This window comes from Rhinolophus hipposideros (genome assembly GCF_964194185.1).
Source record: "Rhinolophus hipposideros genome assembly, chromosome: 20".
Lineage (NCBI taxonomy): Eukaryota > Metazoa > Chordata > Mammalia > Chiroptera > Rhinolophidae > Rhinolophus > Rhinolophus hipposideros.
In genome coordinates this window covers 38,445,112-38,463,475 of record NC_138066.1, presented here as the reverse complement: position 1 = coordinate 38,463,475, position 18,364 = coordinate 38,445,112, and the positions used below count along the sequence as shown (strand labels likewise).

Sequence of the window (18,364 nt, the reverse complement as noted above, 5' to 3'; positions counted from 1 at the left end):
TTTGAAATTCCAAGGAACTGAAAATCTCTAATGTAGATACTAGATGCTACCAAAATAGAAATTGCACTTTGGAGCTATTTCACATAGGTGGAGTTTGGGGGGCCGGGGTTGGGGTGTAGGGGAGACCTGCTCTGAAAAAAATAAATACTCTACCTTACAGCTGTAGGGGCTTCTTAAAGATTGAAGTTTGATGTGAAATTCTTTTCTTGAACTGCAGATTAAACCATCTCTACTGCTCGAAATCTAAATTGAGAGAGATATACAGCTCAGGGATATCTTAATTTGTTGCTAAAATGTCCATTAAAATCATGCCTAGGTGGACTCTGAAGTAGGCCAGTGACCGGGCAATGAGCTTTATCTTTGAGGGTACCTTGTGATGAAACTCATTGCCGATTAATTACTGATGGTCAAATCATTCCTAAGCCTTTGGCCTTAATAGCAAGAACCTATTCTGAAGGTTCTTCAGAACTAAATCCCTGTTCCTATTAATAAAGTAATTTTTTTTAACGTTGTAAGAGTGACAGTTCCATAGCTTTAACTATTTTCTCCCCCTGTCCCCCAGATGTTCTCAGAGAAAGCTTCAAAACTGGATTGCAAAAATATGATGAGCTTTGACTTCAGTTCTTAATCCAAAATTTGAACCACTTAATCCTAAATGAAGCTTCGTTTGACTCGATTCATACTGTAGGTTGATTTTGGCTTACATCATGATCATTTTACACTTCTTCAGATCAAGAGAAGATTCGAGTTAGGAAACGCTGACACTAACTTGGTAGGAGCTAAGTTAAATAGTCACAGAAGCTGAAGGGCTCTAAAGAGTATCTTCGTGGTTTTTCTGTCAAGAATTTAATGGAGGAAGATCCCACACTCTTGTGATTCATCCTCCATTGTGAAGTAATCTAGTTAAACCTTTGAATGTTACTAAATGGTGCAGATATTTGTTACTCATTTATAAAGAAGAAAGCTTATTTAAGGTTAACCCATAAGTTTTTCCATTTCTTGATAAGAAAAGTTGGGAATAAAACCAGTTTGTTAATGGTCCCTTGGTTATCTACTGAGCAAAACAGGACTGGAGGTTAGGAACTCCAAGTTCAATTTCGCGTATGTGCTACCACTGGCTTGGTTGGCTTGGCTAGAGGCCAAATCCTGAGGAGTAGGCCAGAATGTTTTGTTGCTGGGTCTATTGTTTATCTAATGTTCAACCAGACCTTCAACTTCCTCCTCAGCTTTCCCGTTTCAGGTGAATTGCTTTGTGGTTTATGACAAATTCTACAAATCCTAGATGCCTCAGTTTCCTAATTTGAAAATGGTATCAATGCTTTCTCCCTCACATTCCTTGAGGAGTAACAATTCTTCAGTAGCTGTCTAAACATTTACTAGCTATAACTTTATTATTTGGGAACTTTAGAACTTCTGCTTCAAAGGTTATTTGGGGCAGTTGGGAGGCCTGCTTTACTGAAGTATGCCCGTGGCAGCACAAAAGGTGCCCATCCAAATAGGCTGAACAAGGGTCAGTCTCTCAGGGTACCAAGCAGTTGTCACTGTGGAGTCCTGGACATTTTACATTTGCCTAATGGCCAACTCCTGGGGACTAGTGGCTATGTGTAAGCAGGATTCATTGGTTCTTTGCAGATGAAGTTGCTTCTAAACTATTTGATTTCCACAGTTCACCAATTTCTTAAACTGTTTAGCTCTCACCGTGCTCCTCTGTCTTTTGTCTGAGTTGTTCAAATGTTTGCTGTTTTATTAAGTACACTTTTAGTAATAATTAAAGAGGCAGGTAGAACTAACTAACCTCTTAGACATGCCCTTCCATCCTCCAGTTTGGTCTTCTGCCTTTGCCCTAAATTTGTGCTGCAGTTATCCAGGTATGCAGAATTACATGTTTAGAGCAGGCTGCAGAACTTCAAATGAACCTCCTCTGCTGACTCTGGAGGTTAGGACAAGTTCTGGTGAGCAGCTGACAAGAGCAGTGATGGTATCATTGTCTCCAAATCTTGTGCGTGGAGCACTCTAAAGCTCCCACGTTTCCTTCAGGAATATCCTCTGTTCACTGCAGACCCAGGGCTTTCTAACACTACACAAAGTCATTGAATATGTCAAATAGAATGTGACTTCAGATGAGAGTTTACAATTCCCTTCTGAATGTTTGCTGTTCTTGAAAAAAGAAATGTAAGCCAACGTAACTAACTGCTCTTGGTGCTGTATCGAAAGATCACACTATTTCAAAAGACTTACCAACAGTTCAACCATTTGAAAGAATTTTGATGGTGTGCAAAAGTTTATTAGTAAACTACTAGGATTTTATTCCTGCTGTTGAACATGTTATTACATCATTTGTCATAACTGAGTAAAACCCAAGAAAAAGTTTATTCAGGATTTGTGAGAGCTACATTATTGATCTGTCTAAACCCAGCCTTTGTTTTTTTCAACAAGAAATGGAATGAGGTTGTAAGCTTTCCAGTATTCAAAGACAAAAATCGGTCAAAGATTGAATCTTTGCCTCTTAGATCATATATTTCATTCCTCTTGCGATGTATGACGATTACTCTTTGGTCAGCAAACCTCACATGGTTAAGGGCCTGCATTTGACATCTTTCTGTTAAAAATTACTTTTCATTCTAGCATTAACCATTTACATTTTACATGAGAAAGCATAGTAAAGTGGAATTTTATTTCAATGATCTTGTCAAATGTGAAAAATAATTAAAAAAAAAAAACCCACACACGCAAGTATACTCAGTCAGGTACAAGTACTATCTTTAGCCAACTTTTCCACCACACTGTTGTGAATATCTGTTGCCAGCTGTTCTGGGTGTAAGTGCCAGGGGGACACCTGTAGTGTATTACCTAATGTTTGAATGTAGCCAGCCTTTGATTTTTCTGAAGATAAACTATTCAGTTGTAGATTTTTAAAAAATGATTTCTTGGATTCACTCTGGTTTCTCTTAACTTTTGAAGTCATTAGGGTAAGATATTTCTATTTACGTTTCCCCAAGCAAAGGATTTTTATGTTTACATACAATTTATATTTTTATAGATCCTGGATGAAGTGAAAATTAAAATACTGATGAAGTGGGCAACTGTTGTATGTGTAGCACATTTTCATACTAGTTTAACCCTTTATAGCAGTTATGTAAAGTAGCCTTCATCAGCCTCAGTTTGCTGATGAATGAGGCCGAGTTTGAGAGGTATGTTCAGGGTTGCACTGCTATTAGATGTTAGAGGTATGACTGGGATCCTGGTTTTTTTACTCCTTGTCTAGTCTAATTTTTGTCATGTTTCCTCTCTTTAGAGATGCGTAATCTATTTTTCAGAACTAAACAAGTCTGGAACTACCTGGCTTTCTCTCACCAAACTGACTCTAAAGGGCCCTGTCTCCTGAGGGCCTTTTAATCTTACAGGCTAGCCCAAGAAAAGTTTTTTCTTACCCAAAGGAGGATTAAACTGTCCAGCCAGCTATCTCAAAGTCTGGGAAACGCTTTGCCCTGGCTGGATACCCAGGCCCCAGTAATTAGAAAGGGAACAAACTGAAAAGAAATTGCCAGTGTGTAAGCATGGTCTTTTGTGCAGCTCGTTTGAAATGTTTGGCAGAGAGGACTTGAGTGAAAGGCTAGAGTGGACTTGAGGATCATTTGTCATCACAACCTCCTGTTAATATAGGTTTTTCAGTCTTCTCTCTGCCCTGAGAGCAATATGTGAGTCGGGTGTTTCAATGTAGAAAGTGTTGAAACTGCAATTTCATACAAACCTCATCCTTCTGAGAACATAAATGCAATAAACATAGTAAAGCGCCAGTGCCTTTGAAAGCAAAGTTCAGAAAGTTGCATATCTCAAGGCAAATCAGAGTAATATATGAGAATTAACTTAAAACTAAATTATGTATTTTTTAAGACTGAGTTTCTTCTCAGTAAAGCATACACTATGTTTTTCTGATGATAAATGCACTTATGAAAACTTTCCAAGACTAATAATAGGGAAACAAGATCGTTATACATTAATACATCTTATTACGAAGAGGTTCTAAACCCAGAGGTGATCACTGCAGTATCCTAGTACAAAGAGGTTTCTGCTGCCCTGGAAAGCCAGAGGGCAGTGTTGCTGCCTTTTCCCCAGCAGCCAGGTTTCTGGGACTGCTGCATGACATCATAGCAGAAGGAAAATTAAAAACACGAAGAAAACTACTTCAAAATAGACATTTAATTTTAGGCCAAAGGAAAAACTGATCACACATTGTCTCCAGTGGACCATCTGCCAGAATAGGGCCAGCTCTGTCTAGCTTTGAAGGCCCTGAGTCCCTCTTGACTGGTATAATTTCCCTTGATTCATTGATTTGTGTGTTTCTTGTGCACCATAAGGTGCATTTCACTTTTGAGGTTCTACCACCTCTACTATCTTGATATAGCTGCAAGAGCAAGCTTCCCAATGGGAGGTGGTTTCCTTTCTCTGCAGGTTTGTTTTCAACCTTCAAGAAGTTTGACAATCTCATGATTTTCTTGAATCCTTTCCCCCAGAAAAATGTACACATAACACAAGTTGACGTAATTTCATGGGGTTAGTGGACCGCAAGGCCCTCTGCTTTCTAAGACCCCAAGTTAAACTCCTGTGCTAGTGACTTGGGTAGTGTAATTGCCCTAAGGAAACACTGACGCAGGGCAGGTGAAGGTGAGCTGGGTTAACCATGGTGACAGGAGGGAACAATCTTGTAATTTCTTTTGATTTGGGAGCAGAAATTCCCAGGACCTCCCTGCATAGCTGCTCAAGAATTGTTGCTATCAGCGCAGTTTAGGGAGATAGAATAGTGGATGTACAGGGAATGCAGCGTTTCCACTCAGCCCCAAAGGAATTAAGTTAGCTCCTTAACCAGAAGCTTTATATTTGATTTGTAGTGAGGGGGCATATCTAATTTTAGTTTGACCTCCTGGAAAGGTGGACAGCTCCTATCCCTTTTTTTGGTATAGGGAGCCCCCAAGTATTGGACAATTAGGGTAAGTCCTTGGAATGCCGCAAACAGCCGTTTGCTACATAAATCTGATATTCCCTACCTGTAAACATCTTAAAGTACTGCCCCACAAATTGATCCAGCCATTGCTTGTGTTAAGCAAGAGGTTTACCAAGAGTCTCTTCCAGGCATCCAGGAACTCTTTTCAGCCTCATGGGTGGGGAGATGGGGGATTACTGACAACCTACTTGTAGGAATGAAATGATGCTGTCAGTTGTCTAACTGCCAAATTAGGTTTACATTTTTGATAATAGACTTCTGAATGACCATTGAGAAGCAGAATTAAAATTTAAATTTCTGATTTTAGCCCCTTTCTACTCTCCAAACACCCAACACTAATTTATTTCTCCAGCAAGAAGAAAACCAAGGCACTAGAAAGCAAGCACACTTAAGTTGGACTCTATGTACATCTTTATATTTTGCCTGAACTGTAGCTCGTAGCATACCAAAACCCGTTCAAGGGAAAAATAGGCAAACTGAAAATTCTCCCATTAAAGATTTTTCAAACTGACAAATTTAATGATTTCTTTACCCCCCCAAAAATGCAATGGCATAAATCAGTACTGTTTTTGAATTAGCTCTAGAAAATCACACAAACTGTTACATTTACAAATATTAAATTTATTATATCTAGAATGAATTTAATTGTTCTCAGATTTGGCCACCTCAGCTCCGTTTAAGGAGAGGATTTTTAACAGAAAAACGCATAACTTGGTCAAATTACTTGCACATAAAAACAAACAAACGAAAAAAACCTTCTAAAGAGAAAAACAAGAAAAGCAACCCTCAAGTTTCACATAATTAAAGAACAGGAGAAAGCACGCAAGCTACATCATAGTTAAATTTACCAAACCAACCAAAGCCGGGGATTTTCTCTTCTGATTATGTGTCATAAAAAGGTCCACCGTCTTATATACACATGTATATAATGTTACATTCCAGCACTGTAAAAAGTCCCCTTTGCCCCCTCCCACCCCAAAGTTTCAGTCTAGTCTCCAAACTTTGACAGCGGCGGTCGCTCCTGCTGCCGATGCAGTTCGTTCTCCGTCAGCAGCTGGAGGTTCTCGGCGCGCAGCCGGTCCAGCTCCAGCTCCAGCTCCCGCACACGCGCGTCGTCGCCGCCCAGCCGCTTGCTTTCCAGCCGCAACCGATTATTCTCGTCCTCCATGCGCGAGAGGCACTTCTCCAGCTCCAGGTACTCCTTGATGAGCTCCTGCTTGCTCATGTTCTGCAGGCTCTCCGCGTGGTACCGCTCGTATGTCTCCGAGAAGTCCCGCTGCAGAAACTCGCTGCCGTCTCCTCCCATCCCATCGCTGCCCCCATCCTCCTCGCCCGCTTCTTCCATAAAGTCCTCATCGCTGGTGTCGGATTTGGCAGCGGCCCGCTTGGGGTAGAGGCCGGTTTTGAGATCCGGCTCTTCTTGGTCGTGGTCATCCATGAGGAACTGTGTGGTGTTATAGGGCGCGACCGGCTGGCCTTTGGCGAACATCTCGGCTCGAACCCTCGAAGCTCGCAGGCTCTGTTTCTCGTCGAACTTTTTCTTCTCCTCCCAGGTCAGCTTGTAGTACGGTTTCCAATGCCGCTTCTTCTTAGAGGGGCGTCTCCTATGTTTTTTCTTGCCCAACTGTCTCTGCTGCTGTCTCCACGACTCCTCGCCCCCTGCGGCAGGAGCCCCCAACTTATTGGCCTGGGAGTCGTGACATGGCTGGGTGAGCGGTTCGGCCTCGGGCCTCGGTTCCCCTCCCGCCGCCGGCGGGGGTGCTCCGCCAGCGGACAAGTCGTCCCCATTCTGGCCCTTCTCGTCAGCTTCTGGGCAGCTAGGTTCTAGACAGACCTGGGTCTGCAGAGGCTGCGGCTTGGGTTCCAGGCTCCCTTCCCCCTCCTGCCCTGGACGGCCACTCGACTGGGGGGACGCTCTCGATTGCCACCTACTGTCCTCCTCGGGCACCCGCTCCTCCGCGCCTGGGGGTCGATCGGGGTTCCGCTCTTCGTGGACAGCAGCAGCACCTGTACAGTTGCTAGTTTGAGGCTGGTGCTGATATTCCGACAAGAGTGGCTCGGCCATGGCTAACAGTGTCCTCTTCTCGAAGTTTGAAAATGTTGGCTGTAAGTCCTTAAAGGAAAAAAAGAGGTTTTTCTTTTTTAAAATGTCCAATAGAGTCCACTTCGGTCAGCAATTCCTGCAGTGACGCCTTTAGCCAATCCTTCTGTCAACCAACTCCAATTGCAACTTGGGGGAGCTCGTCAGTAAAGGGTTAAGCGCCCACAGCGGGTCCAAGGGGGTGCAGCAGCAGGAACAGTACGTAATGTGGAGGGGGTGGGCCTCAAGCCTCCCAACAAGAGCGCCCCCACGATCGAGGAGTAGGTGGGCAAGGAGATGAGGTAAAGTCCAATGGGTTAAACCCAGCCCCGAAGGAGTTAAAACTACCCGATGACGCTACCTCCGAGGGGCCGGATCCACAAAGGGTTAAATCCCCTGCCGCAGAGCCCACAAGGGGTTAAGGACCCAGAGCCACCTCCTCCCACTTCCACGGGTGTCGCTCCAACGCGAGCTCCCAGTTCCCTAGGCCCGGCCGGAGCCTCATCCGAGGACAGACAAACTCATCTCCCCTTTGGCTCGATGCTCAGCTCAGCTCAGCTCAGCTCTCCTCCGCCTCCTCCTCTTTTCCTCCCCTCCCTCCCTCCTCCCCCTTCCGACAGCTCCTCTTCCGCCTCCTCCCCCAACTTCCCCTCCCAACCTGCCTCTCCACCTGCCAACTTCCAACTGCTGCCTCCTAGCCCTCAGCTCCGCTTTTATATAGAAGTCTGTCCGCCCCGCCCATGCGCATGCGTGATGAAGTACCCATTGCAGGAAGCTGGGAATCGTAGTTCCCATGTTTCGGGCCCGCCGTCCTCACGTGTCGTGAGACGTAGCCAATCCCAAAACGCGTAGGGGGCGTCTTCTAGGCCACCTCCCTCTATCGTTTCTCGCTTGCCTGAGAAACGTGAGTGACCATTGGTCAAGAATCACACGTCTCGCCGAAGAAGGAAGGCCAATCGCAAAGAAGATGGGGCGGGATCTGGACCATACCATTCTGCTACAGGAATACGAGAAGATTCGATGGTCTATGAGGGCCCACGCAGAATATTTTTATGAAAAGGTGCGTCTTAAAGCCTCTTATCCTACTCTGTCCTAGCGGAAGGGTTCTGAAGGTCATAAACATTTGTTAACTGAAGCAAAAAATGGTTTATTCCTAAAAAGTAGTCCCTAGAGCGTAAAAGAGCATTAAATCTTTAAACAGAGACGTTGGCCCACGTTTGATAAACTCTCGATTGTTAAGATTACAGAAATGGTTTCAAGATATATGGTAAGTGGTTGGGACTGACATTTGCGGATGGATATTATGAACATATTCTGGCAAAAAAAACGAAAAGCGCATGAAGAAGTAAACAAATGAAGAATAAAAAGTGCCGCCTTAAAGCGACAGTGTGACTGCCTTAGCGCAGCAACTTCGGACTAGGCCTCGAGATGAGAAGGCAGGTTCGAGTCCCGAGTGACGAGTGACGTCCATCATGGGACCGGCCTCGGGGACCATGGGCGAAATTGGCTGAGCCCCAGCCCCAATAAAGTCTTGCAGGGCCGCTGCTGCCCCCAAGGACCCGTGCAAAATGGTGGGCCGGGGCCGAGCCTCTTGCCGGGCCCGGGACCCGGGAAGCGAGGGGTGTGCGCCCGGGCCCCCCTGGAAGCCTGGGACGGGGAAGCCTCTCCCTCCCGGGCCTCAGCTTCTATCGAAGAAAATGGTCTCTTGGGGCTGAAGTAGTATCGTCAATTCTGAACCAATATGGTGCATTTCCCGAGACGGACAGGGGAGTCCCGGCCGGCTGATGAGCCTCTTTGTTAGGGAGGGCTTCACAATTAATGAATTTAAGTCCTCAGCCCTGGCTAACCGAGAGAGAAAGGGGCATCACCCACGGAGGCTCTTCCTCATCAGTGGGCGCTGGGCAACACTGGCAGAGAAGCAGAGCAAGAGGCTTCCACAAGGAAGAGGCCTTGCCCAGAAAGGGGGTCAGGGGGATTCTGGCCTGGGACTGCGGTAGATTCAGGGGGGGGGGCGGGGGGGGGGCGGGGATGGAAACGTGTTCTTCAGAAAATTCTCCAGATTCCAAACTCCCGGCCCTGGGCCCCAGTGTCGCCCAGACTCTCCGCCCTAGTCAGTTAGGCCTAAAATCCCATGTACTCTCCACTTCTGTCTCTTGACACAAACACCCAATGGCCCATTCTCACTGTATTTCTTCCTTAATAGCAATGGCTGACATTTCAACCGCTTTCCACCGTATCATGTGCTTTCACACACACAACCGTTTGAGCCCACCGCGGCCCAGTGAGTTAGGGCAGGAATTATTGTCTCCATTTTAGAGATAAGAAATCTCTAAGAGAAATTAAGTGACTTGTCTAGGGTCATATGACAACTAAGTGGCAATTCCGGTCAGTGTGACACTCCTGTGCCATCTTTCTGTCACAAATACAAAATTCTCTTTTTCTCAAGAACTCTGGATTCAGTTGCTCTTCATTCCCAATAGCTTCAGCATAATTCCGGCCCTTATTTCTTCATTTAGCAAAAGATTTGTTAGGAAGGCATGGTGATGAATAAAACGTCATCCTTGCTGCCCATGGACTGTGTGGAGAGGCCATCAAACCCCCGTGAGCCAAAGTGGCAAGCGACAAAAATCCAGTAGCAGCACGTGAGCCAAGCTGCTTAGGCGTTGGGAATTGTGGGCAGGTTTCACGGGGAGGTGACTTCCAGGCAGAGTGGCATGAAGAAGGGCAAGTGTCATGTCCAAAGGAAGGACCCGTCTGGGAACTCAGGAATGGTTCTGTGGGCAAGTGGCGATGGCATGCCCAAAGGGAGAGGAAAGCAGGAGTGCCTGGCGCACAGTCAGATGTTTTGAAACTGACCATCCCAGCCTGTTTTCCCTGGGCTTCCAAGAACTCAGGGCGCCTGAAAAGCCTGCCCTCCTTCGTGCTGCTTCATCAGGTCACACGAGAGGCTCCCTGGGAGCAAGAGCTGCCCCTCACACTGAGTCAGAGGCCCCCCATTTGTTACCACGTGTTCAGACTCTGGAGGACTCCTGGGCACCCTCCAGTGGGATTTGTGACGCATAGCTAAGCCCACCCTCAATTTACAGCACAGGGCTCAGCTGCTTGGGCTCGTTCGTCACATTAGGGGAGGGGTGACCAGACTGATATATCATGGAATGCTAGAATTCTATCAAACAAGAAGCCAGGAACTTGACTGTTAGCTGAGTTGTAACCCTTTGCCAGGCATTTTACATGTCCCGGTGATTTAACCCCAGGACTGCCTTACGATGATGAAGAGATCCTTGTTTGGCAAGGGCAACCCAGGTTCAGAGCAGTTGAGCATCTTGCCCAGGTCACACAGCCCGTGTTCGCAAGTGGTGGAGCTTCTTCTGCCCCGCACCTGCATCCCCAACACCAATGTGGTCCCCCTCCCAGTGCCCTGCTGTTGTCTACTCTTAACACTGGTTTATCCAGCCTCTGCCTGTAACCCTGGGCTGGACTGTGGAGCAGCAGGGCCTGTGTATCTGTCCTGAGGGATGCCGCCTTGAGAAAAGGACTGACAGTGAAAGAATGACCATGGCTTCCAGTGGGGCAAGTGATGGCCACGTCTGGGAGAGCAGCCAAGGCCAGGGGTGAAAGAGGCAACTCAGGAGTTTCAGGGTCTCCAAGGAGGGGCCTTCAGAATTGCCTCTTCCTCACTTAAGGGCAGCAAGGCCCTGAGGCCCAGGTGACGGCAGCTGCAGGGGGCTCACACTGCTGCGGCCGTCCTCGGATGGGGACCTTGGCCAGTGCCTCTGAGGCGCCAACACTAAGAAGTGCTCAGAGTGGTGGGTTCCCCTCTGAATATGGGCCCTTGACTAGAACCAGGGCGGCCCGGACGACAGGGCCAGCGCTGACCAGGAGGCCAAGGCTGCCAGGCGGTGAGAAAAATAAGTTCGGAGCCGGAGCAGCCTGGGGCGCCCGGAGGTCTGTGTCCACGCGGGCGCTCTGCCCACCCCGACGGTGGCTCCCCCGCGGTGCCCCGCCCCCGCTCCTGCGGGCGGGGTGGGGACAAGGCTCCCACTGGGTCTTGGCCTTCCAGAAAGTTCCTTGGGAAAGCCGGAGCGTGAGAGTCACGGAGAGGGGGCGCCGGGGAGAGAGCAGCGGAGGGGACAGCGGGCAGTGGGCACTTAGGGGGCTAGAGAGTCAGGACCCAACCCCACGCCCAGCGCGCCGAGCAGGGAGCAGCCGGCCTCGGCTTCGAGCTATTCCCGGGCATCGCCGGGCCCCGACGGGGCGGGGCGCGCAGGGTGGAAGCCTAGGCCTCCGCCCCCAAACAGAGGGTGTGGCCCGCCGCCCTGCCCGGGCACCCTGCTCCTCTCGGCCCCCGCCTTTCCTCAAACGCCCGGCCTTCGGCTTCCCCTCGCTGGTCCCTGCCCGTGGACGAACAGTCTTCCTCAGAAACCCCACCGCCCGCCTCTGCAGCTCGTCCACAGGCACAGGGAGGTGGGGAGCAGGGAAGGGGCTGGGCCTCGCGCACCCTGGAGCCGCTTGCCGCTTCACTTCGTAGACGGCAGAAGATTAAGGTTTTATTTTATTTAGCGTTACATTCATTTGTACGTGAATCTTCAGAGAAGACGTCCTGAGTGTGTGTGAGGAGAGGAAGACCAGCAAACGGAGCTCGCGCCCCTCCCCCGGGGCCTGCCCTCCGCCTTCCCCCACCCCGGCCGGGCCTCCCTCCGAAGCGGCCCAGCCAACCAATCCCCGGTCCCGGCCCAAGTCCCAACTCGCCCGAGCTGAGACTCCAAAGGGAGAGGCTGGGGTAGGGGAAGAGTCAGGTGACCCAGGGGGTGGGGAGGACAGAGGCTGAGACCCGGCAACCCCGCCTCCGAGTCACCGGCCAACCCAGAACCCGGGACTCGCACCACAAGTGCAGCCTCCCAAGGAAGCCGGAGTGGTTGGGGTGGGGGTGGGGGAGCGAGAAGCGTCCTCGTGAAGCTGCAGGGAAGGGTGGGGTCATACCCGACCCCCCCATTAAGGAAAGGGTGCCAAGGCAAACACTGAATAGTGGGGGTGGGGAATTAATGCCGTTCTGGCTAAACCGTGGGAAGGCTCAGGGCACAGCCGGACAGGGGGCTCACATCTTCCTCCGTTGGCTGCAGAGACGCCTTCATTGAGAGTCACCTCTTCTGGGTCCGAAACTGTCTGAAGAGCCACTGGACAACGAAGGGCCACAGGAGGAAGAAGAGCAGCGTGGGACCCGAGAGCCCTCGGGGCCAAGGCCGAGAACTGGCCGGGGGCCTCTGCTGCCAAGAGGAAGGGAGGGAGGGAGTCGGGTCAGCCCAGGCCTCAGCACAGACTGGACCCTTCTTAGGAAGCTGCTTCCAGAACTCACTAGGAGCTTCTACTTCCCTGAGATTGTGAGGACTGGGGCAGAGAAAACCCCACTCCCATAGCTGCACCACTAGAAGGGAAGGGATCCTGGAGCCCCTAGTGTGACCCTGACAAATGAGCTCCAACTCCCTCCCACATCCTCCTCCCAGGGCAACCCCAGGTGCCCAGAGGGCTGGAGGCTGGAGGGGCTACCGGGTGGAGGGACTGGCTTCTAGGCTGTCTCCTCTGGGCCACAAAGCAGTGACGCTGTTGGTATGGCCTAAAGACCCCATATTGTAAAGGATGTGCGACATACTTCAAATAAGGACGCTGGGTGTTCAGATTTTTGTTTCTAAATACTATTCTCTGCTAAAAGGAGCCAAGGCTCCTTGGAGAAGAGACTGATTCCAGGTGTGGAGCAGGGAAGGTAGAGGTGAATGTGGGACATCTTACTCCAGGAAGCAAGGAAACTTTTAAAGATTGATGAGGTCATGTTATAAGAACATAGAACCCAGCTTGAAAGGGTCTCCACTGACCAAAGTTGTGACAATCTGAGCATCAAAGAGAGTAATTGCAATTGATCGAAATACTGAATCTTTCAAATCCATGAGTCCATAATGATACTCAAAAAAAAAAAAAAAGAGAAGGTTGGAAATTTGTCACCACTGATGTGGCTGCTAAATCAACCCCTTACTTTAAAAATAGATGAAGAGAATGAAGTACTTATTCTGGCTTTTCATAAGATATTATTAGATTTCAGGGAAATCCTAGATGATCAAGAAAACTACAGAAAAATAAGCTAATAAATGTTAAAGGGACAACAGAATTTAAAAGTGAAATATTTTTCGCAACCACTAAGTAAACTATTGATCCAGGCAAGGATCATCTATCAATTGTCCAAATCTGGGTGGTAAACGGGGTGGACGGGGAACTGGACATTCCCTGGCTGCCAGAGGAAAACATGACTTTACAGTGGTGGGACCAGTCTGTCACCCGTCGGTCCCCACTAGGAGTCCATGTTAGAATCATTAATGACACAGATGTGTCCCATGGTGTGAAGGACATCACCTCTGATGAAATCTGGTCATGTAAACTAGCCATAAGGATATAGATAGACCCAAAAGTGGAACATTCTACAAGACCACTCGCCCAGTCTCATCAGCCAGTCAGCAGCAAGGAAAAAGGACTGGTCTGGATTAAAAGTCTTAAAAGGACAAGGGGTGGCAAGTTAGCTCAGTTGGTTAGAGCGTGGTGCTAATAACACCAAGGTTGCCCATTCAATCCCCGCATGGGCCACTGTGAGCTGTGCCCTCAAGAAAAAAACAAAAATAAAAATAAATAAAAGTCTTAAAAGGATAGATGCAGCATGTACTTCTGGGCTGGACAGACAGCAACTGGGAAAGGCAATTTCGGGACAGCTGGAGAGATTTGAATTATTTTGGCTATTTGATGATATGAAGGGATTATTGTGTGTGATAAAATTAGGTAGTAGAATGTTCTTATTTTTAAAGATGTGAACCCAATTTTTTCAGGGTAGAAATCTTTAAAATCTTCAGCATATAAAATTAATAAAAGGTAAACAAAATAAATAAAGACCTAAAGGGTAAGGGGTGTTGAAATGTTAACCACTGTGGGTGTGAGGAAATTCCTGCCACCTTGGCTGATACTCACTGTGCCAAAGGGGTCAGGGGTCACCCAAGTGATCCCCCACATTCAGCAACTCAGCCCTTGCCTGCCTCTACTACCCCAGGCTTCTCTAGAACAGACCCACTCAGAGTTAATGGTGGGTGCTACCTTTGCAGGGAGACAGACCTAGGACCACTCCCAGCTCCATCATTTAATGTTAATAACAGTGAACTCCATTCCAGAGGTCTTCTTGTGTATTGGGCACTCGGGAAGTACCTACATGCATTATCTTCACAGCTGCTCTGAGAGGTTCTTCCAGGCTATGTGCCCGCAGGTAAATTACTCAACCTCTCAGAGCCGTGGTCTCCTCATCTGTAAGACGGAAATGAAAACCTATTTCATAGGGTTGTGTGGATCAAATGAGATAATGGCAACATGTTTGGCACACAGCTGGGGCTCCAGAAATGGCAGAAGCTGAGGTGTAAGGGGCAAGCAGATCTGGGAGTCAAACGGAGGGAGGGAGGGATGTAAGGACTGAATTTTGGGGGGTAAACCCTAAAACTGGGAACAGAAGTCCTAACTGAGGGACAACAGAAACCCGCAGCCCCAATGCAAAGAGCTGACAAATCCTGGCCCTTCCGACTGTTGGAATTAGTCCTCCTGTTCCATGTTTCTTCAGGCAAAGGGAGGTAAGGACAGGAAAACAGGGCCCTTCCCACTCTCCTTTCCAGGGTAGAAGCACCTCAGATCCCCTGACTTCCCTGCTTGTAACCTGAGTCACACAATTCTCTGGAGGAGGCAAAGGTGTGGGCAGGTAGAGACTCCGAGACCAAGACAGAAGTGGCTGGATAAAGAGCCCAGAATAGAGACCCTCAGAGTTCTGCCTCAGTCTTGCCCCAGGCCTTGGGGGTGGGGGTGGGGGGCTCACCTGCATGGGGGGGACAGGCATGCTCTCCAGGCTTTGCAGTCTCCCCTGGACATCCTGCATGCTTTCCTGCAGTGCTCGAACTGTCCCCACCAGCCAAGTATCCAATTCTCGGGGCCCCGGCAGGCTGCCCTTCAACTCCTCTGCGGAGAACAGCACACAGGGAGGGGGACTCAGGAGGCAACTCAGCTAGAAACAGGGTGGTGGCAGGCTGGGGCAGGTCCAGGGAAGAGTAAGAGGAGGGCACAATCCCTTGTACCAAGTGTGACTGTTGGAAAGTCCATCCACACAGCTAACAGGCTACCAGGGGTTTGAATCCTAGCATTCCCACTTAGCTGTGCGACTTTGGGCAAGTCAGTAATTTCTCGGAGCCTCATTTTATCGTCTGAAAATTAGGGAGATGTCCTTTCTCTCACAGGGCAGATTGCTCAAAGGCATAAAGGAGATAACATTTATGAAAGTGCCCCATATGGGACATGGCACACTGGAGGTTCTAAAAGGGATTAGGGCAGAACTCATTGTTGTCCTTTGAGAGTCCCAAATGGGAGGCCCAGAGACAGAGAATGATTCCCAAGGCCGTGTAGCTGTAGCTACGTAGGGGGCTAGCACTCTAGTACCAGCTGCCCTTACCCAGTGCCTGATGGCTCCTGATGGCTCCTCAGGGAGAGGAGGCCGGGCCAGGACTTTGTCCATCCGGGCCAGTGTCTGGCTGTTTGACAACCCTTCCTTGGCAGAGGCTGCTCTCTCCAGTACCCAGCACTGGACTTTCACCTTTGCCCCATGAGGGCAGCCAGGGAAAGGCCTGGGGCACCAGAAGCATGGGGAAGGGCAAAAGAGGGTGAAGGGTTGAGCAGTGACCTCACCTTTCCCTGTGGGAGGCAAGGGACTGTTTCTGGTGTCAGGCTCTCCTCCAGGGGTGGCCAGCTCTCCTCCAGGTGTGCTCCTTTGCTCTCCCCAAACCTGCTGAAATGAGTCAGAAGGTCCAAGGGAGGCAGTGGGAGCAGCCAGGACACAGTAGGGTGGAGAAGGGAGAGTACAAGGGGTTGTCTTACCATCTCAGGCTCCAGCTGCTCCAGGGAATCACAGAAAACCTCAGAATCCATGCCCCTGGATGGCTGGGACTCTGGGGATGGGGTAGATAGGTTACTGACAAGAGGAAGACTATGAGTGGAGGGGTGTGTAACTGCGCAGGGGCATCTATTCAGGGGACAGTAGAGATTACTGCCATAAGAGGTACAGGTGGGTCCCAGAAGTGAGGCGCTGGAACAGGAATTCCAGAATCTTTTTCCTGGCTTCTGCTAAGCACAGGAGGTTTCGCTCCAAGGGCCTGAAGTGTGATGGGCACGACATGGCCCAGCCTTCTGCCCTTCAGACCACTAGGAGGTCCTCCTAACCCTGGCCTTGGTTTGGCCCTCTGCCCCTCTTGTCAAGGCACTGACCTGGGCTTGGGAGTGCTGGTTCCTTGGAGAGGCAGGGAGGCTCTGGGGTAGCCTCAGTGTCTCCATTCAGGCCTTGTGCTTTTAATCCTGCAGAGACACGGATGGGGCTGAGAAGATGATGACGCCTCCGAGTGAAATCAGGCCTCTGCTCCCCATTAACCACAGACTCTGCCTGTGACCCACCCCATCAGGGGCACTGGTTGGGGTCCTTCCAGGGACATCACCTGGAGCCCTCTGCCCCCAGACCCCCTCCAACCGAGCAGCCCCCTTGGCCTGGACCTAAGACAGTTCACTTGGCACTTGCGGAACTCCCATCCTGGGGGCCTGACCTGTGACCCTTTTCAGGAAGGTTCCTGGGGGCCTCGGCATGTCAGGGATCAGCCGGTACAGGGGCTCTAAGTGACCAAACATGTCGTCTGCCAGCTCACCCAGGGGCACTGTATCAATCACCTGTAGGGGATAAGGTTTATTGGGGAAGCAGCTGGCCCCTCCCCCCGCCCTCTTATCCCTTTGAGCTGAGCTCCCTCCACCCTGCTTTTGCTCTCATACCCTCCACTTTGTGCCCGGTCAGAGGCCAGAGACAGGGTTGAGGGGGAGAGCATGAAGGTGCTAATTCCCACGGGGTGTCAATGTGCAGGAAACATAATGAGGGGCAGCAGGGGAAGGGTGGGGAACAGGCCACCTGGCTGGGAGCTTGGGGACAGAGGAGCCTCTCCCTACCTTCTGTGCCACCACCTTCATCTCACTGATGTAGGCGGACATGGCCTCCTCTCTGCTCATCTTGCCCAGGCTGTTCCAGGCATCCCTGGGGAACAGAGGGCTGTGAGAAGTTGGTTTGACAGCTGAGCCTTGTTTGCCCGGCTGGTGGGGAGCTCACCACTTATATCGTCCAATGGGGTCCCAGAACCCAGGCCGGGGGACCAGGCAGGGCCCCATGGTAGCCTGCTTGTAGTAGCTGTAGAATCGCAGCATCTCTTCATAGGAGGGGCGATAATATCCTGGGCAGGAAGTTGGGAAGTGGAGGGCAGAGCATCACCCCCAGCTCCAAGAAGATGGAGGTGGGGCAGAACCATTCTTGGAGAGGGCAGAGATGGTGAGGGGTCTACCCAGGGCAGTTGGTCAGGGGTAGGAGGCAGAGGGAACCCCAGGGCAGCCCAGGCAGGGACTTATCTGCAAAGACTTCACGGATCAGAGCCTCCTAGGAGGTAGACCCCAGTGGTCTTAACCCCCAAACGCAGGTCCCCCTGCCCTTACCCTCACTGTTCTTAGGCAGGTTCTGAATGACTCTGACTGCGGCCTGGAACTGTTCCTGGCAGTCCGGTTCAGGGCTTTCATTCTTGGTACCCATACCCAGCTGCTCCGAGCCCTGGGGCCCTACTTTGGAGCCACTCTGCAAGAAAAAGCCTCCGTGTGAGCCGGCCTCCAGGGTCCACCGGGGCACACACCTCCGTAAGCCACTGATCCACTTGCCAGAGGGGCAAACTAAGCTCTTTAGAGGCCCAAGTGCGATACCTGGGGAAGTCAGAAATTGTGGCTGGGGAGACTCCTTTGCCTACCCCAAGGTAGCGTGGGTGCGGCCGGGGTGAGTGGATAGGACCTCAGTGGGTGGGTGGTGAGGCAGGTGGCAACGGGTCGCAGTGCCCCTCTAGCTGGACATCTCCAATTCCTAGATAGGCAAATAGACGTACCAAAAGGAGTCAGGGCTGGCGAACAGTCTCCCACCCTGGCCCCCGCACCCCGGCTCGGCCGTCCGTCACTCACCCCGCAGAGCCCACCGCCCGGACACCAGGGTCTCGCCACTAGCCGGAGGCTTCCTACTGACCTCCTGGCCCCGTCTGGCCGGAACGGGGACGCCGAGCGAGGGGAAAAGCTTAAACCAATGAGAGAGCCTGTTTCAGATTCGGCTTCTACACGCCAGCCACTCAGAGAGGCTCTTTCAAGATTATGCAAATAGTTTAGTT

At 50.2% G+C, this 18,364-nt stretch overlaps 2 protein-coding genes across 4 annotated transcripts; both read right to left on the bottom strand.

Annotated features, from left to right (window-relative positions):
• Positions 1 to 5,602: 5,602 nt before the first annotated feature.
• Positions 5,603 to 7,768, bottom strand: HEXIM1 (HEXIM P-TEFb complex subunit 1). 3 transcript variants are annotated; one of them, XM_081028157.1, is made up of 2 exons: positions 7,444 to 7,768; positions 5,603 to 7,115 (listed from the first exon to the last, which is right to left on the bottom strand). In XM_081028157.1, the coding sequence occupies exon 2, from the start codon at positions 7,065 to 7,067 to the stop codon at positions 5,991 to 5,993; it is 1,077 nt and encodes a 358-aa protein (XP_080884283.1). In that variant the 5' UTR covers positions 7,068 to 7,115; positions 7,444 to 7,768; the 3' UTR covers positions 5,603 to 5,990. The 3 variants fall into 3 exon arrangements, with proteins under 3 accessions (XP_080884283.1, XP_080884284.1, XP_080884285.1); XM_081028158.1 differs by having other exon boundaries at positions 7,741 to 7,765; XM_081028159.1 differs by having other exon boundaries at positions 7,753 to 7,765.
• Positions 7,769 to 12,087: 4,319 nt separating this feature from the next.
• On the bottom strand, positions 12,088 to 18,051 carry ACBD4 (acyl-CoA binding domain containing 4). Its single transcript, XM_081028156.1, is given in 10 exon segments — positions 12,088 to 12,343; positions 14,968 to 15,107; positions 15,828 to 16,010; positions 16,013 to 16,087; positions 16,404 to 16,490; positions 16,733 to 16,853; positions 17,124 to 17,208; positions 17,281 to 17,401; positions 17,658 to 17,793; positions 17,916 to 18,051. Coding segments are annotated over 9 exon segments (1,029 nt in total). The 5' UTR covers positions 17,752 to 17,793; positions 17,916 to 18,051; the 3' UTR covers positions 12,088 to 12,220.
• Between the last annotated feature and the right edge of the window lie 313 nt (positions 18,052 to 18,364).

Bases quoted from the DNA above. Each gene is read 5' to 3' on its own strand.
- HEXIM1 (XM_081028157.1), bottom strand. From the start codon at position 7,067: ATGGCCGAGCCACTCTTGTCGGAATATCAGCACCAGCCTCAAACTAGC.